This window comes from Bombyx mori, chromosome 19, assembly GCF_030269925.1.
Source record: "Bombyx mori chromosome 19, ASM3026992v2".
NCBI classification, from domain to species: domain Eukaryota; kingdom Metazoa; phylum Arthropoda; class Insecta; order Lepidoptera; family Bombycidae; genus Bombyx; species Bombyx mori.
In genome coordinates this window covers 4241332-4266626 of record NC_085125.1, presented here as the reverse complement: position 1 = coordinate 4266626, position 25295 = coordinate 4241332, and the positions used below count along the sequence as shown (strand labels likewise).

At 39.1% G+C, this 25295-nt stretch overlaps 2 protein-coding genes across 8 annotated transcripts in view; both read left to right on the top strand.

Moving 5' to 3' along the window:
• LOC692988 (aldehyde dehydrogenase) overlaps positions 1–25295 on the top strand; it is a 423296-nt gene that overhangs the window by 337642 nt on the left and 60359 nt on the right. The window lies entirely within an intron of this gene.
• LOC101737016 (uncharacterized) lies at positions 8236–23718 on the top strand. 6 transcript variants are annotated; one of them, XM_021347666.3, is made up of 5 exons: positions 8236–11134; positions 11541–11622; positions 11710–11778; positions 11925–12111; positions 13936–14696. In XM_021347666.3, exons 2-5 carry the CDS (start codon positions 11542–11544, stop codon positions 14136–14138), a joined length of 540 nt encoding a protein of 179 aa, XP_021203341.2. In that variant the 5' UTR covers positions 8236–11134; position 11541; the 3' UTR covers positions 14139–14696. The 6 variants fall into 6 exon arrangements, 4 of the variants coding, with proteins under 4 accessions (XP_021203341.2, XP_062529822.1, XP_062529821.1 ...); XR_009975613.1 differs by having other exon boundaries at positions 8236–9465; positions 10812–11622; positions 11925–14696; XM_062673838.1 differs by having other exon boundaries at positions 8236–9465; positions 10812–11622; positions 11925–23718.

Here is a 25295-nt window from a genome sequence, read left to right as displayed (position 1 = left end):
AAGCCGACATTGTCCCTGATGAACATAGGCTACTTTTTTTATTTTATTTTTTATTTTATTTTTTTGGTTTCATGTGTGTTTTAATGTTTCCGAAGCGAAGCGAGGGCGGGTCGCTAGTAATAATATTATAAAGAGGAAAGATTTGTTTGTTTGTTTGTTTGTTTCGAATAGGCTCCGAAACTACTGGACCGATTTGAAAAATTCTTTTTCCATTAGAAGCCGACATTGTCCCTGATGAACATAGGCTACTTTTTTTATTTTATTTTTTATTTTATTTTTTTGGTTTCATGTGTGTTTTAATGTTTCCGAAGCGAAGCGAGGGCGGGTCGCTAGTAATAATATTATAAAGAGGAAAGATTTGTTTGTTTGTTTGTTTCGAATAGGCTCCGAAACTACTGGACCGATTTGAAAAATTCTTTTTCCATTAGAAGCCGACATTGTCCCTGATGAACATAGGCTACTTTTTTTATTTATTTTTTTATTTTATGTTTTTGGTTTCATGTGTGTTTTAATGTTTCCGAAGCGAAGCGAGGGCGGGTCGCTAGTAACTTATAAACTAGTGGTCCCCCAGTAGTCGAAATTCGACTATAATTAATTGAATTTATAAATTCTAACATTGTTATGGTTCTTTTTTTTTTTATGATTGAAAGATTACTGGTGGCCCGGAGGCCTTTCCAGCTTCACCAGGACAGGTGGGCGAGCAAAGGCTCAGCCAGGAGGGGTGGGATTTGCTAACAACTGCCCGAGCGCCTCCGAAGGAGACCTAACAACTCAAGAGCAATTGTTTCGCGAATGAATCTACTACCGGATCGGAATCGCGACCCGCTGAGAAGATCCGGCGAGAAACTCAGCGGGCTGATGCATGGGTTAGGTTGCACGTCGACCTCTTTGTCGAGTTCGACGAGTACGGTTACCGGGGTCCCTAAGCCTGCCCCTAGTATTAGAGCTGAAGGCATCTAATGCAAAGGTTATTGGATCTGATGGATCCGTAAGGACGTGTCTAGGGCGTCGACGGTGACTGGCTCCTGCATGATCAGGATTCGGGGAGTAGTCAGCGGCGGCAACGATAAGGCGATTATCATGACGCATAGCCTTATCGAAGTATCGTTCCGACGCTGACTTCATGTATTTCCGAATTGATTCGAGGCCCAGGTCGTCGTGTAGGTCAACGTTCCTCACGAACCACGGAGCCCCGACAGCTAACCTGCAAAAGCGGGATTGTAGGGATTGGAGGGTGTCTATGTGTGTGCGGGCCGCGTGAGCGAACACCACACTCGCGTAAGTCATGACGGGCCTTATGCAAGTTTTGTAAAGTGTCACCTTGTTCCGAAGGGACATTTTACTCCGCTTACAGATCATGGGGTAGAGTCTACCGAGAATAAACGCGGCACGGTCACGGACTGATTTTATATGCGGGCGGAATGTCATCGATGCATCCAGGGTAACGCCCAGGTACTTGACCTTCCTGGCCCAGGGTATGGGTTGTCTAAAGAGAGTAATCGGGGGTGTGAGATTCCTCCTCCTAATCCGGGAGGAAATCCGTGTGGAGCTTCCCCTCTGAAATAGCACCGCAGTACTTTTCGCTGGGTTGATGTCTATGCGCCATTTTCGGAACCACTGTCCTAGGGCTAGGGCTGCGCTCTGAAGCTTCTTCGCGATTAGGGACTTATTTCTACTAGAATAGTAAACAGTCGTGTCGTCGGCGAATAAAGCTAAATGGGTCGGCGGCGACCGGGGAATATCGTTGACGAATAAGCTAAATAGGAGGGGTGAGAGGACAGAGCCTTGCGGGACTCCAGCTGTGAGAGGTCGTGGGGAGGAGCGGGTTCCCTCGACTCGATATCGAAAAGAGCGGTTCGACAAGAAGTCCCGTATGATGAGCACGAGACTATCCGGCACGCCCATGTTGAATAGTTTGAAAATCAAACCATTGTGCCAGACTTTGTCGAACGCTTTTGCGACGTCGAAGAAGAGAGCTCCCGTGTATAACGGTTTTGGTCGATTAAGCCCCACAAGAATGTGCTCCGTGAGGCGGTGCACCTGTTGAACGCATGAGTGATTTGTACAGAATCCGAATTGTTCATCGATAAGAATGCCCTTGGATGAGACGAAGTCTCTGAGGCGTTTGTAGAGCAGACGCTCATACAGTTTGCCTAGAGACATGAGGAGGCTAATCGGGCGGTAGCTCGTCGGATGATTTTTTGGTTTACCGGGTTTATGTATGCCGATAACGTCCGCTTCTTTCCACACCGCGGGAAAGATACAGTTCGCCATAGCGGCATTGAAAATAGATGCCAACATCACGATGAGTTGGACGGGTAGAAGTTTAATAACGCGGTTGGATATACCGTCGGAACCGGGAGCCTTGCGAGGACGTAGGTCTTTGATCAAGTCTTTAACTTCCATCGGGGTGACGGGTGGTAACGCATCAGAGGGTGGCAAGGAGGCTCTGCGTTCTACCTCACTGTCTACTAATTCTACATGAACAGGGTCCACGGATTGAGTGCTGGGCGTGCACTGGTTTTGCAATGTATCGGCCAGCAGCTCTGCTTTTTCGTCATCATCGAACGCCGCGAGTCGGCCTGAGGGGCCTACGAGGGGGGGCATAGTTACTATCGTATCCGATTTGAGAGTACGAGCTAAGCGGTAGTAAGACCTTTGAGAGGGCGCGAGTCCTTCTAAGAAATCAGACCATCTGGCATCTCGGACTTCGGTGATGCGAGACTTTACGTCGCGTTGTAGGGCACGCATTCGAATACGATTTTCCGCGGTAGGATACCTATCGTACGCACGGATCGAGGCGTTCTTAGCTCTAAGGAGTTCCCTAATATCGTCGGGCAATTTGAAGCGGTGAAGGAAGTCCTCCGCTACAACTTGCTTCGATGACCTATCTAATGTCGAGGTGATGTGTGACGTTACGATGTCTATGGCTTCAGCGGTATCCTGAGGAGACGGGATAGAGTCCGGACTAAACGGAAGCGATGGTGGATCAGATTCAGCCAGGCTGATGCCCAGCGTGTGCCAATCCACCACAGTCCTCGTGACGGGAACGGAATCGGGAGCGCGACCGAGCTTCATAACGACGGGACGGTGGTCTGAATCTAACTCTGAAACTACTTCGATCGAGTGTAAGCGCAGAGTTACGTTTTTTAATAACGCTATGTCGAGTATATCCGGGCGATGCGCGATATTTAGCGGGTAGTGAGTCGGGGTTAGCGGAGCGACGATATCGAAGGCGAGATCATCGACTAACGCGTCAAGCCGCCTGCCATTCGGGGTTGTGGTGTGTGAGTTCCACCTGATGTGTTTACAATTTAGGTCGCCCGCCAGAATGACAGAGCTCCCCATACCGAGCAGCGCCTCGATATCACTGCTTAGAACGATCTTATCCGGTGGAAGATAAACGGACGCGATAACGATCGGCGCGTGTCCCGTCAGTGAGATTCGGCACACTGATGCTTCGATATTAGCGAGCGCGGGAGGATCGAGCGGGACGCAATGCAGGGCTCTTCTATAGTAAATGACGGTACCACCACCACGGGCAGAGAGCCTGTCGTTCCTGACCATGTTATAGTTCGCGATTTTAGGGTCACGGCGCGCGGGCTTAAGTAGGGTCTCCTGCACTAAAAAGATATCAATTTGGTGGTCACGCAAAAAGTCAGAAACCTGATCACGTTGATTTGCGAGACCGTAAGCGTTAAAAAATCCTATCGTTACGGATAGGGGCTTTATTCTACTTATATACGCCATTGATTACCGGCGGAGTGAGGGGAGGACGTACGTATTTAATGACGCGTATACGTCGGCGTATTCCTGCACAACGGCGATAAAGTGTTGTGCAGTGGAGGCAGCGCGAATGGCGTCGCCCAAAGCGTTAACGCGCTCAAAGTTGATCGACTGAAAGAAGTCGATCGCTAAAGCGAGATTGTCGGACGCGGTCGGAGGGCAAGTCGCGGGAGAGGGACGAGTCGCGGGGGCGGGACGAATCGCGGAGGAGGGAGTTGTAGCCGTGTTCGTGTACGGCAGCGGTTTTGCCCAGGCCGAGACACTGGGCACCGCCGCCGGAACGAACGCTGGCTTGGCCTGCGACGCAGAGGGTGCCGAGGCTTTGATGTCTGGGCCGGAAGCTCGGAGGCGGTTTTGGCGGGCGACGCGGCGATTTATTTTAGGGGCTCGGGGGCAACCACGGTAATTCGCGGGGTGACCCTGTGTTCGACACAGGACGCAGCTAGGCGGTTCCGTCGCGGTTTTTTGGTCGCGAGCGCAGAGGGCCGTGGCGTGATCGCCCAAACACTTAACACATCGGGGGCGCGCGTGACAGTTACGGGAAGAGTGCCCGTACAATTGACAGTTATGGCACTGGCTAGGAGTGCCTTTTTTATGGGGGGCTTCGACAGCGATACCAGAGAGCCTACAGACGGTCTGTGTGTTAAAGATTTTCTTACCCTCGGGGGTAGGCTGGAGAGCGACTAGAACCATATTATATGGCTCCCTACCGCGACCGGTGTGCATACGGTGCACAGAATTCACTGGTAGGCCTTGTTCTAACAGGTCGGCTTTTACGAGCTCTACATCTAACTCTTTAGGGATTCCGCGTATTACGACGCGGAGTTCGCGCTCCTCCTGGAGCGTATACGTATGGAAACTTATACGCTCCTTACGGAGGTAAGAAGAGAGGGCCCTATGGTCGTCGGGTGTTTGAACCTTAATTTGAATGCCGTTCGCGAGGTTACGGGCATTCGTGAAATTTATATTTTTGGCCTTAAGGGCCAGGCAAACTCGATCCCAAGCTGCCTTCTCCTGAAGGATAACCGGGGGAGGGGTCTGGGTTTTATTTTGTGCCACCGGACGCGGCGACGGAGTGGCACGGGCTGGGGGCGCAACGGGAGTCTGAGGGCGGGGGCGCGACGCGTTCACGGCTTTGCTAATTTTAGCGGCCGCGGGAGCTCGAGACTCCGCGGCACGCTTCTTACCCTTCTGTACCAGGGTGAATCCATCCGTCGATGAGGCGGGGGCGAGGTCGACCTCCATGTCCGAGTCAGAGTCGGAGCACGAGGAGGCGGGTGCAGGCGACCTACGAGCAAGTGTAGGTGTTTTAGAGGGCGCGACGGAGGCCGCGGATGATCGCTCAGCTGAAACGATGGTCACGGCGGACGACGCAGCAGCTTTTCTCGCCAGTATAGGCGACACGGGAGCGGCAGGCACGACAGAGGCTGCGGTGCTCAATGCAGAAGCTCTGCACGCAGGTACAGGCGACGCAGGAGCAGCGAGCGCGGCGGAGTCCTCGAGAGGGCTCGCAGTGTGATTGGCCTTGAAGGCCAAAAACTCCGAGGCGAGCTGTGGGTGGCGAAGTCGGAGGAATTCCGCGAATACAGCGTCCATGATCGCTGAGTACCCAGGTGGGGCGGCCCCGGGTCTTGAAAACACTCGCCTTGCGGCGAGGCCCCAACTTCTCGGACCTGAGCGGTTCTATTGAACACAGGTGGCAATGCGGCGCGATTACTACAGGACAAAGAAAAAGCACAACAAAACAGAAATTACGAAAAGAAACAAAACAAATAAATACTTGCAGGAAACCACTTTGTCGGCAGATGTACCACGAGCACAGAAACAATAAAAGGAAACAAAACAAATAAAAACTTCCAGAAAGAGCACTTAGTCGGCAGATGTACCACAAACACAGGCCGCGCGAACAATGGCCGGGCTAACAAAAGCCGGGCGAACAAAGACCGGGCGATCGAGTGGACGATGAGCACGTCCGCACGTGACGGGTGCCTCTATCGGAATGACAATATGTGTGTGTGTGTGTCAAATACATGGTAGAGTGTGTCGTGTTTTCTTATTTAATTAATATATTTTAAATCCATGATTTATAAAAATATTTGCATTCTGCACTCCTTCTCTATATAAATTATGTGTGAGAAAGTACAAAGTACTTATATACTTCACGTATAAATATATAGATTTTGCTTATGTTTCAAGGACCAATAACAATATAATAATTTTATTATTTTGGCCTAATACCAAGACCAAACGCAGAAAAAATATTACATTAATTTTATTTATTTCGTGATTTATTGGTATTTAATGCAGTTTAGAAATTATTCCTACGACCGCTTCTAACTTTCACTGTTTTACGTATGGTCGGACGTATTTGAAGTACCCAGCGGGAAATGATTTTTTTTCTGCTGCCTATCATTCGCGCTTTCTCGTCGGAAGAGTGGGACATCTCTACTGCCATAGGTACTACTACCACTTCATAGATTCCGATCACAGCTTAACACCGAGCGCGTCCTGAGCTTTTACATCATAAGAAAATCACTAATTTTTTATTGCTTAGATGGGAGGACGTACTCACAGCCACCTGATGTTAAGTGGTTACTGGAGCCCATAGACATCTACAACGTAAATGCGCCAACCACCTTGAGATATAAGTTCTAAGGTCTCAGTATAGTTACAACGGCTGCCCCACCCTTCAAACCGGAACGCATTACTGCTTCACGGCAGAAATAGGAGAGGTGATGGTACCTACCCGTGCGGACTCACAAGAGGTCCTACCACCAGTAATTACGAAAATTATAATTTTTGCGGGTTTGATTTTTATTACACGATGCTATTCCTTCACCGTGGAAGTCAATCGTGAATATTTGTTAAGTACGTATTTCATTAGAAAAATTTGTACCCCCACCTGCGGGATTCGAACACCGTTGCATCGCTAGATACAAATGCACCGGACGTCTTATCCTTTAGGCCACGACGACAACACTCATTAGTGATTCCACTACCTACAGTTTACCACACTACATTATTTCGGTGGGCACGCGGTCGCGATTGCTGTAATTCGATTAACTAAAACATCAGCAGTCTGCGCATGTAGTATCTATGGCGCCCATTCGTAACTACCCACTTTTCTATATAGGGCTGCCATGTGTCAAGTATTATTAGCTTAGGGCTACTGCAATATACTTACTAGCTATAACTAGATTGTAAGCGAGTGCGTACACTGACTTTTACTAAAACGTGGGCCATTTGGAAAATTAGCTTCAATAGATGCTGCGGTAGAAAATTGTCGATGTTTCACTGCCCAGGCTTTTCAACCTTTTTATACTGGTGGTAGGACCTCTTGAGAGTCCGCGAGTGTAGGTACCACCACCCTGCCTATTTCTGCCGTGAAGCAGTAATGCGTTTCGGTTTGAAGGGTGGGTCAGCCGTTGTAACTATACCTGAGACCTTAGAACTTATGTCTCAAGGTGGGTGGCGCATTTACGTTGCACATGTCTATGGGCTCCAGTAACCACTTAACATCAGGTGGGCTGTGAGCTCGTCCACCCATCTAATCAATAAAAAAAGGTAATAAATTATACGAGTATTTACGTAAATCGAGGATATGTTTCCCTGTGGTGACAAAATGGAATTATTCGGTTAAATTACCAGGGAGCAATCAATAGAAACTATATCCAACAAGCCTTTTATTCACCAATATAAGCTTAATGTTAAATCAACACGTGATTAAAAATAAAGAAAAGACAGCCCTTGCACACAATTTGAACGCAGAACAACGTCGCGCGCCTTTATAAAATTTAGATTACATAAGTGCACTTACTATATATGAGTCGTCTATTATCAAAGGTGGCAATCTGTGCATTTGGACAAAAAAATGTTATTGATATGTCAATACAGATTGATTTGAATATAATCGTCTCCTTCAAAGAATACGGTTCAAAACCTGCATTAAATAAAGGTTAATAGTTAACCTGTTATTTATCTAAGATGTCGTTCCGAAGAGTTTTGTGGAGGCCAATGGAATACAAAGTCAATAATTCATTTTTCTGATTTACCAATAATTGTCCAAAAGTCAGATTGCCGGCTTTGATAATAGTCGACTCATATATGGTGCTATATTTCTCAGTTGACTAAGCATCAAGTTTCAAGTCAGGTTTTGCATTTCATAACTAGATCTTCTCATCCGTAGGTTATATACGTTACTTGTGATCCAATTCCGAACTCGGTATTGTTCGGTGTTCCCAGCGCTATCACAAACACTTAGTGTGCAGATATTTTTATCTTAGAACATATGTGATACTGCTTTTTTTTTAAACTAAACCGACTCTGGGCCCATCTGTTTTTTTCCTACCTATTCTAGAAACCTCGAGGGCTATTCTAGATTCACCGAAGTAGTAGTGGGCGACGTCGACTGTTTACTGTGTATATATATATATATATATATATATGTAACCTCTATACGATTAATCCTTAAAGAGGTTAATATGTTATTTATATCATTCTTCTATAGATGACATAAAATAGAATTTCGATTATTGAAACATTAGAACATTAGACATTTAAAGAGCATTTTTGCAATATTAAAATATAAAAAGATATAAAAATAATGGTGAAGCAATAGCTTTAAATGTTGTTTCTCTTCATAAGAGCAACTCAATTGCTATAGTTTTACAAAGCTAAACTGTATTTTGATACAAATAAAATAATACATTATAAAACAACATTTCTACAGCTAGTTACCAAGAAAAATGGATAAATTAAAATTCGAGTTCATGGTTAAAGCCAATGAAGATGTAAAAACAAATACTATTTGTGTAACGACAATCACGGATTTCGATGGCCGCACCTTTACGATCCCAGATAAGTTACAACCTGTAAAATTACATGGTAAAATAGTACAGACCGAAATCTTTCAGAAAGTAAAAGCTACATTACAAAAGCGGCATGAGAAACGACAGGTGTGGATATCCATGAACCCACAGATGAAGGCTGTTTATTGTGATGAAGATGGAAATAAGCAATTTATGGGATACCTATTGGAGGAACAAACAAAACCACAAACTTCAACAACCGGAATTTCGGAAGAATCTCTAGCAAGAATTATAGAAATTTTTTCTGAAATAAAAAAAGATTCGTCAAAATCATTTAATATAGGGAGAATGGCAGAAAAAATTGTCATAGAAAAATTCAACAGCAAGATTACTAATGTGTCCCAGTGGATGACTACCTTTGAAGCAGAATGTGCCCGTATAGGAATAGAAGAAGATGAAAAAAAAATTGAAATCTTTAGGTTATTTATAGAGGGTTCTTGTTTAGACTGGTATAGTTCCATGCTTATAAAGCATACAATGAATTCGGAATGGGTAACGTGGAAAAATAATTTTTGTGGAACATATGCCGATAAGAGTTGGTCTCCAATAAGGTATGCGATGTTATTTAAATACAGGCAGGGTTCATTACTGGAGTATGCGGTAAAGAAAGAGAGATTACTATTAGAGATAAATAAGTCCATAGATAAACTCACTCTAATTGATCTGATTGCCACGGGATTACCAAATTTTATTGCAGATAAGATTGATAGGAATAGTTTAAAGGAAACTGAAGACTTATTTAATAATTTAAGAAGCTTAGAACATAGGGTAAAGAAAAAAACGTGTGATAAAATGATAAGTATTCCCGAAGGTAAGCTTAAAGAGAATAATATAAAGCCCTTAGTTAGTCCGTGTAAAATTTGTGAAAAGCAGAATAAAGGGATACGTTACCACCCTGAATCCAAATGTTGGTTCAAAGTTAAAAATGATGATAGCCCAAAAAAAGGTCAAATAAGGAGTGTTAACAATTCTGAATTAGAGATGGAATTAAAAGAAATTGATCCAAAAAACTAATAACGCCGCCATTAATAAAAATTAAACTACGAATAAATGACACTTTGGAAATATCAGGAATCTATGATTCAGGATCTAATGTGTCCATAATAAATTCAAGGTTGTTATCTTTAAAAAAAATACCTACTTATGATAACACTGCAGGTTTAAAAACAATTAATGGCGTAAAAAAATCTATAGGAATAGTTAATTTAAAAATAAAAATTTTCGAAATTGAAAAACATGTCAATATTTTTGTTATAGACGACGACAACTTCGACTATGATTTCCTAGTTGGATTAGACTGTATACAAAACTTTCATTTAACTCAAAATGAGAATTTAAATATCACACAAAATGTCCTCAGCAATAATAATAAAGACTACATAAAAAATAAAGAAAAACAACCTATAAGCACTAAAGAAATTCCTGGCAGTTCAGGTAGTGACATAGGAAATAAACAAGAAAAAATCAATAATGAGTATAAAATAAATTTTAATGAAAATATGCTAATCAATAATTTTGAGATTTCAGTAAATAATTTAGATGATAAAAAAAGAACTGTTATTGATAAATTGATATGCAAATATAATTCAGTCTTCGCGAAAGACAAATATGATATAGGTACTGTAAAAGGTTATGAAGCCCATATTGATTTGTTGGTAGATAAATACTGTAGCAAAAGACCGTATAGGTGCTCTATCGAAGATATGAAAGAAATTGAACACCAAGTATCGAACTTACTAAAACATAATTTAATTGAGGAATCATATAGCCCGTTTGCCGCTCCGATAACACTAGCATTTAAAAAAGAAGAAGGAAGGAGATCAAGGCTTTGTATAGATTTTCGTGAATTAAATAAAATTATAGTTCCCCAATCGCAACCATTCCCACTTATCGAAGATTTAATGGTAAAAACAAGGAAATGCAAATTTTATTCAACATTTGACATAAATTCAGCGTTCTGGTCCATACCTCTTAAAATTGAAGATAGACACAAAACTGCATTTGTGACCCAAGAGGCACATTATCAATGGACATGCTTGCCTTTTGGTTTAAAAACTTCTCCCGCTATTTTTCAACGAATTTTAAGTAGCATTATAAGAAAGCATAAACTGTCCGATTTTACTGTAAATTACATCGATGATATTTTAATTTTTTCAGAAACATTCGAACAACACATTGACCACATATCGCACGCTTAGTATTAAAGGGACCTAATTCCTAAGAAGTCTAAAATGAGTTAGTTATACTTGCATGACTTTTACAACGCCATCTAGAACGTGACGCTAAGAAACTAATATAAAAGTAGTTCTATCTTACTTTTATAAACTTTCGGTCTCTTTCACACTCGTGTCCTTGATCACGTCTTTTGAAATAACACAGACATATTCAGTGTTCGATCAACTGTTACAATTGAAACATTTCGGCGGTTATTTTAAAAGTGTCTTGTTAGTGTTTAGGTCAGTTTCATAGTATTATTTAAGGTAAGTTTTATGCATATTTTTTGTAATATTTTGACTTTCTAAGCAATGAGACTTTTTAATAGTAAAATTGTTTTGTAGTTATACAGGTTAATCAGTTTTAAGTCCATTTAAAACTAAAAAACGATAATGTTTTTTGACCACATTCGTGTTTCAGTCAGTTCGAAAGTAAAAATGTAGTCAAAAATATTTGTATTGGCGTACAATTTAGTGTTAGATTTATTTATTACAAATATTGATAACATGTCTAGAGTTACATACAGTTAAGGGACTGTACTTGATTAATAATAATGCATATTTTTATTCACGGAATTTGCGATGTAGCTATGTTCAGGGTTGAGTCTTATTATAACTAATAATTGCTAAACATTTATTCTTTGCTTTTGGACTTATCAGAGTTTTCTTTTAGGATGTCATCGCGATCAAGAAAAATTCTTGATTTAATTCAGACTGAAAATAGTAAAAGTCCTCATCAAAATCTTGACAACCAGGTAAGTAATTATTGAATTGAAGGCACTTTATTTCGCCTATGCTTACCTATATTAATCACCTAAAATATAATTATTTATCATTTATAGGCAGATACTTCATCTAATGAGCTGATAAAACCTAACTATACTATTAAAAGTCAGAGTATTGAAGTTCAGGTACGTTCTTTACTTTACTTTTACTTTCTATTTATTGATGTAATATTATTATATATATATTTTTTAGCGTTGTATGTAAATAATAGGAAATTACCTTATCTTTATTTATATGAATCTATTTAGTAACCTTTCCTAATTACTTACAGATATTATGTGATATTAAAAATAAACCTGAAAATCAACAATATATGGATGTATCAGAATATTTTGAAGCTACTAAAGGCCGTAAAAAGACACCTATAGATTATCGCGTTTCACCTGTTAATCCTGATGAAAGCGATGCAGATTTAAGCGATGGTGATCCTTCTTTTCAAATACAAAATGAGAAACGGGGTAATGTTTTATTTACATCTATTTATCGTTAGAGTTCTAGTAGTAGTTCTTCTTCTACCTCAAGATCAAGTTCTTCATCATCTAATAGCTCTAGCGATGAGTCTGCGGAAGAACATAATGCTCATAACAAAGAAAATACTAGATCGGGCCCATCAATACTACTTGATAAGTGACATAATGCAAGATACTATAATGCATGATTCAGCTTCGGCAGCAAATAAAGCAGCTGTTGCAGTTTTTACTAAAGGTAGAAAACGCACTAGACAACCGGAAAATTGGAAACAAACGAAATCTAAGATTTTGAGAAATTCTGGTAAATCATATATTGATAGCAAAAATACAATAACTAAAGCTCGTCAACTCAAACCACCATGTAATGATACATGCAGATTGCGATGTTTTACCAAGATTAATACTGTTCAAAGGCAAAATATTTTTGATACATATTGGGGAATTGGGGATATTCATAATCAGCGATTTTTTATTTTGTCATGCTTAACTAATATTGAACCCAAATATAAATATACCAATGCTTTGGCCCCAAGAAATTGTAACAAAGCTTTCCATTTTACTGTTAACGGTAATCCAATCCGCGTTTGTAAAGTTTTTTTTCTTAATACTTTGGATATATCTGATCGTGTGGTTCGTACGGTTAGAAGTAAGACTGACGAACATGGAGTTTTGAAGACTGATTTTAGAGGAATGACTTGTAACCGTAAATCAGATGAGGTATTAATTTCTGACATCAAATAATTTATTAACTCGATTCCAAGAACAGATTCCCATTACACACGCCAATCATCGACCCGTGAATACATAGATGGTAGTAAAACGATAGTCGATCTTTTTAGAGATTTTGAAGAGGTACAAAAACAAAAAAATAAGTTTGCTGGAAAATATTGCACATTTTATAAAATATTTACCACCCAATTTAATATATCATTCTTTCGACCGCGTAAAGACCAATGCGACCTATGTCTGCAATATCAAAATTCATCCGTTGAGGAGAAGCTTCTGGTACAAGAACAATATAATTGCCATTTGGAAGAAAAAACCCTCAGTCGACAAGCAAAATATAACGATCGATGTAAAATCGACAATAATAATAAAGTAATTTTATTTGATCTTCAAGCAGTTCTTCAAACACCTAAAGGGGATACTTCAGCCTTCTACTATAAAAGTAAACTCAATAGCTATAATTTTACTGTTACCTCTTTAAACAAAAAAGTAGAAGGAAAAATTCAGGATTCCTATAACAGTGTGCATTGTTATTTTTGGTCCGAAACAGACGCAAAAAGAGGTGCCAATGAGATAGGGTCATGTTTATTAAATTATTTTGAATATCTTTGTACTGAAAGCAGAGCTACAGCTACTAATGACGAAGGCCTTGATCTTATACTGTATTCGGATAATTGTGGAGGGCAGAACAAGAATAAGTTTATCGTTACGGTATATCTTTACGCAGTGACACATTTGAATATAAAATCTATTACACATAAATACCTAATAAAGGGCCATACACAAAATGAGGCCGACAATGTACTGCAATGTAATGCCTTATAGAGAAGGAAATCAAAAAGAATTTGAAATCGGGACCAATATATTCTCCCCATCAATATGTATCGATCATTAAAAATTCACGAAAAAAAGGTTGCAGGTTTATAGTTAATGAGTGTTCTTTTAATAACTTTTATGATTTTAAAAATCTGCAAGAATATTGGGGGTATAATTTTAGTAGAACCAAAGATGGGAAAACTGTTGTATGGAATGACATAAAAATGATTAAGGTAACAAAGAATAACCCGTTTTCTTTTTTTATTAAAGAATCATACAAACAGCAGAATTTTTCTGAAGTATATGTCCGGAACAGGCGAACTAAAATGTTGCCTTTAAACCAATTAACACTAGTTAAGGCTTACACAGGCAAACAAGAGTTGAGCGAGAATAAAAAAAAAGATTTACGCGAGTTAATTACTAAGAATTTGATACCTCATTTTTATTCTGATTTTTATGATTCCATTCTGTAATGTTAGCTGCAAAGAAACTGATTTTATTTTTTATAATTTTAAATTATATAAATTAAATTTATAAGAAAAAAGGATTAGAAAAGGTTTGTGAAACCTTTGTGTTGGAATTATACGATTAACTACTTTTGAAAATTTTTATAATATAAGCTGTTCGAATTGATTTAAACCAAAGCAGCCCAATCAAGTTTAATGTGAGACTGATTCAATTATGTCTTAGAATTTAATTACTTATAGTTTGTTAGTTAATTAGATAATTATTGGTAACAAATTAAAAAGTTCTGTGAAACTATTAATTATGTTAAGTAAATAAACATAACCAGATTCTATTCATTAGTTTTATAATGAAAGTGTATTTTTTAAGTTCTAGTAACATAAGTGCAACAACGTTAATAATTTTCGGAGTTTTAATACAAGTTTGTCTTTATTGTTGATTTTAGTTTCCATTAAAAGAGACCAAACTGAGAAAAAATGTTATTATTTTTAGTAATAGTTTGACTTATACCTAAAATGGCCAGGCGCTTTGTATGTGTGTTTAAAATTAAAATGACTTAAAACAAACGAAGTTGTTATACTTTTTAACGAATAACCTTTCATTTAATATTAAAAAGACCTAAAACTACATTCACAATTTTAACAGCCAGTAATATACAAAATAAATAATATTTAATAAAAATTTAAACTACGTTTAAATCCTAATTTCATATACTTTGTGTTTCGTACTGAAACAGATTTTTCGTGTTTCTATATTTTTATTAATATCGAGTATTAGGCAATACTACTTCAAGACAACACAAGTCTTAACCTAGGTGCAGTAAGGTTCGATCTCGCCTGTAGACGGCCGACTAGCCAACCAGAAGCTTGCTGAGCAACCCCTCCAAGCCTACGGGCAGAGATCGCCGTCGTATAGTAACAAAAACACACGCGTTCCGCGGCAGACATTCTTTATTACAAACAACAAAAATTACCCAACGCAAGTCACGCGTAACCATTAGAACCAGCGACAATTGTTCATCGTGTACCAGTCAAGGGACAGACGGTCCCACCTCCGGAAACGACGCTGAGCCCAAGGAGCGCGAGGCAGTGGAAGGAAGGTGAACCGGTAAGTCTTCAGACTTATTTCGTTCCTTACTGTACATATTTTTTGGTCCATTCGAACCGAATTGCTTAGCGTGACCTTGTGTTGTCTTGAGTTAGTATTCATTTTTAATTTGTAATAAAATAAAATTCACGATAACCGCCATTAACTCGCGCTGCTCCGTAGCCATCATGGCGGATATCGAACAAGATTTGTTTGAACGCGAAATAATTCTTGACGATATCAAACGTACACTACAAGTTGCTCAAATTAATGAACAGCAATTTAGATCTCGTGTTATAGACCTAACTTCTCAACACAGAAAGTTCTCAAAATTACAATCGAAAATTGAAAAGGTTCTAATAAAATCAAAATGTTTCGATAAAGATGAACAGCTTAAAATTCGTGGTGATTTTAATGATTGTTACTACGCCATAATTGCTCATATGAATAATTTGAAAAAATCGGATGAAGAGAGTAGACGCATGAGTCGACCTTCAATTTTAAATTCTTCATTCAATGCTCATAGCGGTGGTTGCGCAACCAAACTACCCACCTTGCCTATGCCGTGTTTCAACGGGGAACCTACCGAGTGGCCCCCGTTTTATGATTTATTTCGTTCGTTAGTGCACGACAGTGATGCCTTCACCAACACGGAGAAATTCCGTTACTTACTATTAACTTTAAATAATGAGCCATATAATTTAATAAAGTCACTACCGATAACTGAGGACAATTACTTTGTGGCTTTGAACATTTTAATTTCTCGGTATGATAATAAACGGGTGATCGCAGTGAAACATATCGACAAAATACTCGATATCGAACCTTGTTCCGAAAGAAACATTCTTACTTTGCGTAATTTACTGAACGTATATCAAGAAAATATAAAAGCTTTGGAAGTTATGCCATTACCTACGAAACAATGGAGTTTTTTATTATTGAACATCCTACTGCGTAAAATACCACCCTCAATACGTAAGAGGTTCGAGTTATCTCTTATAAAACCATGCGATATTCCAGACATCGACACGTTAATAAACTTTTTAGAACGTGAGTTATCTGCATGCCAATTTTCAAACTCAAATTCGGTTAGTTTAAATACAAATGATAAAATGGTCGCACATGGGGGTAGTTCTCGAACATTACCGCAAAATGCATCGCGTGTTGTTTCTAAGTCAAGCGAAGCCACCTTAGGTACGCGACGTTCATTTGCCGCTAGCGTCATTCATGACGTTCCCTTAAGAAATAAAAACACGAAGAACAATATATGTTTATGTTGTGAGGCTCAGCATACGTTAAATAAATGCAGCAAATTTCTAAATTTATCTCCGCGTGATAGATATTCTTTCATTCAAAATAAAAACGTTTGTTTTAATTGTTTAAATGTCGGTCATGATGTGAAACAATGCAAGTCCAATTTTGTGTGTCGCTCGTGTCAAAAAAGACATCACACTTTGCTTCATTTTGATTCTCATCGTTTGTCGGTTACAGTAAATAGTGGTATGACAGAAAGTAGTTCTGCATCTCTCTCGCGCAACGATTCATCTCAATCTGACGTAGCCGCTCAACACGTCATGACCGCGGTGAATCACACACAGTCTACTGCATCGTGTGTTCGGGATACAGTTCTGTTAGCCACAGCGCTCATCCATGTATGTGTGACTCCGCGTATTAAACACATCGTTCGATGTATTGTAGATAGTGGTAGTCAGGCGACATTTATCACAGAGGCTTGCGCGCAGCGTTTAAATTTGGCGCGTAAATATTCTAACGTTCCGGTGTTCGGTGTGGGTGATAGTAAGCCTGTATACCCGAATGGCTTCGCAACGTTCTGCGTTACCCCTCGTAATGGGGATCAGCCTTCGATCCCGGTTGAAGCATTTATTTTACCAAAGATTGTTTTACAAAATATGCCAAGTGTTTCTTTACCTTTCACGGAATGGCCTCATATACAGAATATTACATTAGCTGATCCCAACTTTCATACTCCACAACCAGTGGAAATGCTTTTAGGTGCGGACATACTGTCCCAAATATTATTAGGCAATGTGATTACGGGACCACCTGGTTCGCCGATAGCTATAAATAGCATCTTCGGTTATCTATTGTTAGGTAGTCTTTCTTTCAATCACAATTCTTCCCCTGTTACTACAGGAATACAAGTTTATCATTCAAGTTTTAGCTCATCCTACGATGACATAGAACTAACAAAATTTTGGGAATTGGAGTCGTTGCCTGAAAGGAAAGAGTTCACTCCAGATGAAACTTTGTGTGAATCGTTATTTGTTAGCTCACATACTCGTGACAAAAGCGGACGATACATAGTCCCCCTTCCGCTTAGACCGGATTCCCCGACCTTAGGTGAATCCCGGAGTATAGCTTTAGCTAGATTAAATAAATTAGAATATCGTTTAGAACGTAATCATTTGTTAAAAATGGACTATCACACGTGTTTAAAAGAATACGATGATCTCGAGCACATGGAGTTAGTTCACACTCCGTCCCTGGTCCCGGACAATTCGTATTACATACCGCACCACTGCGTGGTCAAAGAATCGAGTACTACTACGCGAACGCGCGTTGTTTTTGATGCAGGTTGCAAAACTTCCAATGGAAAGTCTTTGAATGACATCTTGTTAGTCGGTCCTAAATTGCATCAAGATATAGTCGATGTTTTACTAAAATTTAGATTAAATTCTATTGCTTTCACGGCAGATATAAAACAAATGTACCGAAACATTTTAATACGCGAGTCGGATCGCGATTTTCAACGAATCTTATGGCGGTCATCATTAAATGAACCCGTACGCGACTATCGACTCCGAACAGTTACTTTCGGCATTAGTTCTTCACCATATTTAGCATTACGCACGATACGACAACTAGCTGTCGATGAGCAGACGCGGTTCCCGTTAGCCTCCGAGGTCCTGAGGGACCAAGTGTTTGTTGATGACGTAGTCACGGGAGAAAGTGACGAGTCACGTGCTTTAGTTTTACAACAACAATTAATTGGTATTTGTCAATCAGCGGGATTCGAACTGCGAAAGTGGTGCAGCAACTCGCCCGCGATACTCGCGGCAGTTCAGACGCCAAGTCTTCACGGTGAGCGGCAGGACAACATATCCTTCGCTTCCATGGAAAATGATATGCAAATCAAAGTCCTCGGTCTGCAGTGGAACCCAAAGCTTGACGTCTTTTCATTTTCTGTTCAAGTAGGAACCGATAAAATAACAAAACGTGCGATTCTATCTCAAATAGCGAAAATTTATGATCCCATGGGTTGGCTCGCTCCTGTCACTTTATATGCCAAACATTTAATACAATTATTATGGTTATCAAAAGTTGGCTGGGACGACCCACTGCCCGTGAATATAGCAAACGCGTGGTCGACCTTTATCAATGAGTTGCCACTCTTATCGCAATTAGAAATTCCACGTTATGTTTTGCCAAATACATATGCTGTCCAAATTCATGGGTTTTCGGACGCATCCGAGAAAGCATATGCTGCTAGCATTTACCTACGTCTTACGGACTTACAACATAATGTTAGATGCTTTCTTTTAATTGCAAAAACTCGCGTGGCGCCTATCAAACCGGTTTTGACGATACCACGCTTAGAGTTATGTGCGGCGGTATTATTGTCTCAGCTGTGTGAGAGGGTGCTATGTATTTATAAAGATCGTGTGAACTGCGAAGATATATACGCATGGTCAGATTCTTCTATTGTGTTAGCGTGGCTTCGATCACCACCTCATGAATGGAAAACTTTCGTGTCTAATCGAACGAGCGAGATACTCTCACGACTTCCTGCAAGGTGCTGGCGTCACGTTCCATCTGAGGATAACCCAGCAGATGCTCCATCTCGTGGGATGCTTCCTGAAACATTTCTAAATAATGAAATGTGGTTTAATGGCCCGCCGTGGCTTGCCCGAGAGCCGTCTTACTGGCCCACGAACAAAAACATTCCTAATACTACGGAGGAAAGACGTAATTTAACAGTAATGCTGAATTCAGTAATAACACAACCGGAGGACGTGGAATACATATCACGCTTTTCCACGTTAGGTAAACTTGTTAGAATTACAGCTCGAATATTTCGTTTTTACAATAATTGTAAGCGAAGAAAAAAATCCTATCCTGATTTTATTACGGTGTCCGAGTATGAGTTTTCTTTAATGAAATTAATTCACAGAGTTCAATTATTTTGTTTTTATGAGGACATAAAAAATATTTCACAGGGAAAATATCCTTCAAATAAACTCAGACGTTTAAATCCCTTTCTTGACAAAGACAATAATTTACGAGTAGGAGGACGACTTCACAAGTCAATTTTGAATTTTGATTCTAAGTACCAGTTGATTCTACCTAAAAAACATCATTTAACTTTTTTAATAATCGATAACGCTCATATCACAAATTTGCATGCCGGATCTCAATCTGTTCAACACATTTTATTTCAAAGATTCTGGATCTTATCCAGTCGTGATATTATTCGTATGCGTATTCATAGTTGTGTTCGTTGTTTTCGAGCACGTCCTGCTCCGTTACAGCCAGCCATGGCTCCGCTACCCGCCTCAAGAGTGCGTCCCGAACGTCCATTCTTAAAGACTGCAGTTGATTTCGCTGGACCGTTTTACGTTCGTGCAAACAAAGTTCGAAACGCGAAGGTAATCAAATGTTATGTTGCTGTTTTCGTTTGTATGTCGGTTAAGGCGGTGCATCTCGAGTTGGTTTCGGAATTATCTACTGACGCGTTTTTGGCGACTCTAAGACGATTTATATCACGTAGAGGTATGAGTACCGATATTTATTCCGATTGCGGGAGAAACTTTGTTGGCTGTAATAACTACCTACAAGAGTTATATAAATTTTTACGTGATAATAATGTACAATCGACGTTAAACAGTAAAACTTTAGAACAAGGTATAACTTGGCATTTTCAGCCACCTTACGCTTCTCATTTCGGCGGCTTATTCGAAGCTGGTGTAAAAAGTTTTAAGCATCACTTTTACCGTGTGTTAGGCACACAAACACAGACGTATGATGAGATGCATACACTTCTTTGTCAAATTGAGGCCGTACTCAATTCACGACCACTCTGTGTGTTAAGTAGCGATCCTACGGACCCTTTACCCTTAACACCTTCTCATTTTTTAATTGGAGGTCCTTTAACGGCTCTGCCAGATGTCTCATTGACGGAGTCTACTTCAAATAAACTGACCAGATGGCGTTGGGTACAACAGTGTCTTCAACACTTTTGGAAACGTTGGAGTCGCGAGTATTTACATGAAATCCAACAACGCAATAAATGGTTTCACAATCGCGGACCACTCATACGTGAAGGCACCATTGTCGTGGTACGCGACGATAATCTTCCTCCATTACACTGGAGACTGGCTCGCGTACACGCTCTTCATCCCGGGTCCGACAATGTTACTCGCGTAGTAACTGTTCAAATCGGTAATACCTTCGTTAAACGTGCAGTAGTCAAACTTTGTCCACTTCCAATAAATTAACTTTTTTTTTATTATTATGTCACTCATTGTTTTTTTCTTTTATTTTTATTAGTACTTTTAATTTTCACACATACGTGGTTGAGTTACTGAGTTTTTAAATTCCTTCATAAGTAGTGTTAAAACAATTGCATTATTTTAAGGTGAGCGGCATGTTTCGTACTGAAACAGATTTTTCGTGTTTCTATATTTTTATTAATATCGAGTATTAGGCAATACTACTTCAAGACAACACAAGTCTTAACCTAGGTGCAGTAAGGTTCGATCTCGCCTGTAGACGGCCGACTAGCCAACCAGAAGCTTGCTGAGCAACCCCTCCAAGCCTACGGGCAGAGATCGCCGTCGTATAGTAACAAAAACACACGCGTTCCGCGGCAGACATTCTTTATTACAAACAACAAAAATTACCCAACGCAAGTCACGCGTAACCATTAGAACCAGCGACAATTGTTCATCGTGTACCAGTCAAGGGACAGACGGTCCCACCTCCGGAAACGACGCTGAGCCCAAGGAGCGCGAGGCAGTGGAAGGAAGGTGAACCGGTAAGTCTTCAGACTTATTTCGTTCCTTACTGTACACTTTGATAAACGCAAAAGTTAAACTGTAAAATTATCATATTGCAACTTTTATAGCTAAATAAACAGCCTGAGCTCTAATTGCAAATTGTTTTTAGCGATTTGCCAAAAAAGTGATTTTTTGAATTCAGTCACTTTAATACTAAGCGTGCGATATCTCAGTTATTGGAAGCAATTTTAAAAGAAGGCTTCAAATTAAAATTCACGAAATGTAGCTTTGCACAGGACTCTGTAAAATATCTAGGGCACATAATAAAAAACAATACTGTCACTCCATTAAAAGATAATTTGATTGCCATAAAAGAATTTCCAATCCCAAAAACACAAAAAAACGTCCGACAATTTTTAGGAAAAATTAATTTCTATGGAAAATATGTGGCAAACATTTCTATTATACTGGATCCTTTACATAATTTATTAAGAAAAGGCGAGAAATTCGTTTGGTCCGATAAATGTCAAGAATCCTTTGACACTATAAAGAAACTACTTTGCTCTAAACCCATTCTAGCCATTTTTGATCCAGACTTGCCAATACATATTTATACGGACGCTAGCATACAAGGTATTGGTGCGATTTTAAAACAAATTCAACCCAACGGTGATGAAAAACCTTGTGCATATTTTTCAAAAAAATTAAATGACTCGCAAAAAAAGAAAAAAGCCATTTATCTTGAGTGTTTGGCAATAAAAGAGGCGGTAAAATACTGGCAACATTGGCTTATAGGAAAAACATTCACAGTTTTTTCAGATCACAAACCTTTAGAAAAAATGAATATTAAAGCCAGAACGGACGAAGAACTGGGAGATTTAACGTATTATTTGTCGCAATTCAATTTTAAAATAATATATTCTCCGGGCAGATATAATATAGAGGCAGATACTTTAAGCAGAAACCCTGTGTTAGAATCGTATGAAAATCAAGATAGTAGTTTAAAAGTAGTGAATTTTGTTAAATTAGAAGACATACGAAATGATCAAGATAAAAATGAAGATATAAAACAAAATATAAATAAACATATTTTCAAACATAATATCTATTATAGAAAGATAGGAAAAAACGAAAAGATTGTACTAACTGAGGAGTTTAGTAAAAAAATTATAAAACATGTACATCACTACTATTGTCACATAGGAAGACGACAAATGGAAAATAAGATTAAACCCTTTTATCAAGCAAAAAATTTATCGGATAATATTAAAAAAGCTTGCGAAAATTGTGCTGTCTGTATAAAAAATAAATCTAGAGGACAACACAAATTTGGACTAATGTCTCACTTAGGTCCGGCTACATATCCATTCGAAATAGTGTCTATAGACACTATAGGGGGATTTGGGGGTTCTCGTTCAACCAAAAAATATTTACATCTGCTTGTAGACCATTTTACTCGTTACGCCTATATTCTAACATCCAAAACACAGAGTGCGCATGATTTTATAAAACTTGTCCAAAAAGTAACACCTGATTATAAAATTGACTTGATTCTATCAGATCAATATCCAGGCATTAACTCCAAAGACTTCAAAATTTTTTTAGAAAAGGAGGGTATACCTATAGTTTTCACTGCAGTAAATGCGCCATTTTCAAATGGATTAAACGAAAGGTTAAACCAAACGTTAGTTAACAAGATTCGTTGCAAAGTTAATGAAAGAAGGGACAAAATTGCTTGGACAACTATTGCTCACGAATGCACGGAAAGATATAACGAAACTGAACATAGTGTAACAGGGTTCTCTCCAAAATATTTACTGCAGGGAAAAAACGTTGATATTCTACCAGATGAACTGAAACAGAATATAACAGATAGTTATATATTGCGAGACAGAAAAATTGCTTTAGAAAATAGTATAAAATCTCATAATTATAATAAACAAAGGTTTGATAAAAATAGAAAACATTGTGAACTAAAAGTTGGTGATTTGGTATTTGTTGAAAACGGAAACCGATTAAACCGAAAAAAACTAGATGAATTGAAAATAGGACCTTATCAAATTGTAGACAAAATATCCAACACAATTTATAAAGTAAACACAGGTCATAGAAAGTCTGAGTCAAATCTCTTTCATATTACCAAACTTATTCCAGTAATGGAGTAGTATATTAAATAAGACTTTACAATTTTAAGGGGGGGAGATGTAACCTCTATACGATTAATCCTTAAAGAGGTTAATATGTTATTTATATCATTCTTCTATAGATGACATAAAATAGAATTTCGATTATTGAAACATTAGAACATTAGACATTTAAAGAGCATTTTTGCAATATTAAAATATAAAAAGATATAAAAATAATGGTGAAGCAATAGCTTTAAATGTTGTTTCTCTTCATAAGAGCAACTCAATTGCTATAGTTTTACAAAGCTAAACTGTATTTTGATACAAATAAAATAATACATTATATATATATATATATATATTTATTTTTTCATGACAGTGGGTATTTCTTTTCGTACAGTGTAAAACTCATTTGTTTCTGATCAATTCTAAATCAAAACTATCTAATTTTATTTTTTTTGCCACCTTTCCTCTTTTTACCGGGCGTACTAAATACGCCTCTGTTAGATCTGCCTTCAGGAACAATTCGTCTTATGGTAGTATTAGAAACACCTGAAATAAATCAAAATTTAGTTTTATATAATACACACGAAAATGCAATAAACCAAAGTATCAAGACGTGTCATTCCTACTAACCAGTCAACGCTTGCACATTTTTTTTTTTTTATTGCATTTGTAGGCAGACGAGCATACGGCCCACCTGATGGTAAGTGGCCACCGTCGCTCATGGACGTCAGCAATGCCAGGGGCAGAGCCAAGCCGCTGCCTACCATACACATGCTTGCACATGGACACTTGCCATGTACCTTGCACATGGCTCAATATCTATGATTGTGTTTGTTCTTCACCTTGTTCATCAAGTATTCTTTGATTTAATAAACACTGAAAACAATATTTCTTGCTTGCGATCGAAGAAGTTTCTTCGACGTTTTCACCACTTTTTAAAGGAAATTTGAAGACAAACCAAAAACAATTCATCGAAATTTCAGTTTTGACAGATGACATTTTTTTTTGTTGCCATATGAAAATCCCTTTTTTTTCTAAAAAAAAATTGCCGTCATATTCTGGTAGACCTACAGTTACTGGCGGCCACGACGAGCGGGTTTTCGTGTCGTGCCGCTTTCCCGAAATGGCACATTGATGCCATCTCTAAGAGGGCTGCACTAAAAGTATCGGGAATGGAATATTTCCACTGTTCCTGTCATATTAAAATCTTTTTAATTGAAAACTCCTTGGTTTTAAAAATCGAATACCATTTATTTATTTAAAAAAAGATTCTCGGTCTTGTCACGAGGTTTTGTCAAACTTGTTTAGTCGTTGAGAAAATGGAATTGACTCGAGAAAATTCAAGAGCGATGATTTATTATGACTTTCAAAGTGGTTTAACACAAAAACAGTGTGTTGACCGGATGATTTCTGCATTTGGTGATGAAGCCCCATCCAAAACCACAATTTATCGCTGGTTTGCTGAGTTTCAACGTGGACGTGTCAAGCTCAGTGATGATCCCCGTCAAGGTCGTCCAAAAACTGCAGTCACCCAAGAAAACGTTGATGCTGTGCGTAAGCTGATTGAGGAAGATCGACATGTAACATACCGCGAAATGCAGGCAACTTTAGACATTGGCATGAGTCAAATACAAATAATCTTGCATGAACAATTAGGTGTAAAAAAGTTGTTTTCCCGATGGATACCGCATTCGCTCTGTGAAGAGCAAAAAGCGGCTCGCGTTACTTGGTGCGTCAGAACTCTCGAAAGATTCCACGCAGGATCCTCAAATGCTGTATACAACATTGTATCAGGTGACGAATCCTGGATATACGCGTACGAACCCGAAACAAAAAACCAGTCACGAGTTTGGGTGTTCGAAAATGAGTTAAAGCCAACAAAAATTGTTCGTTCACGGAGTGTTGCAAAAAAAATGGTGGCCACGTTTGT

What these genes read in the sequence shown, in the direction of transcription:
- LOC101737016 (XM_062673838.1), top strand. Translation starts at nt 15,405, where the DNA reads ATGGCGGATATCGAACAAGATTTGTTTGAACGCGAAATAATTCTTGAC.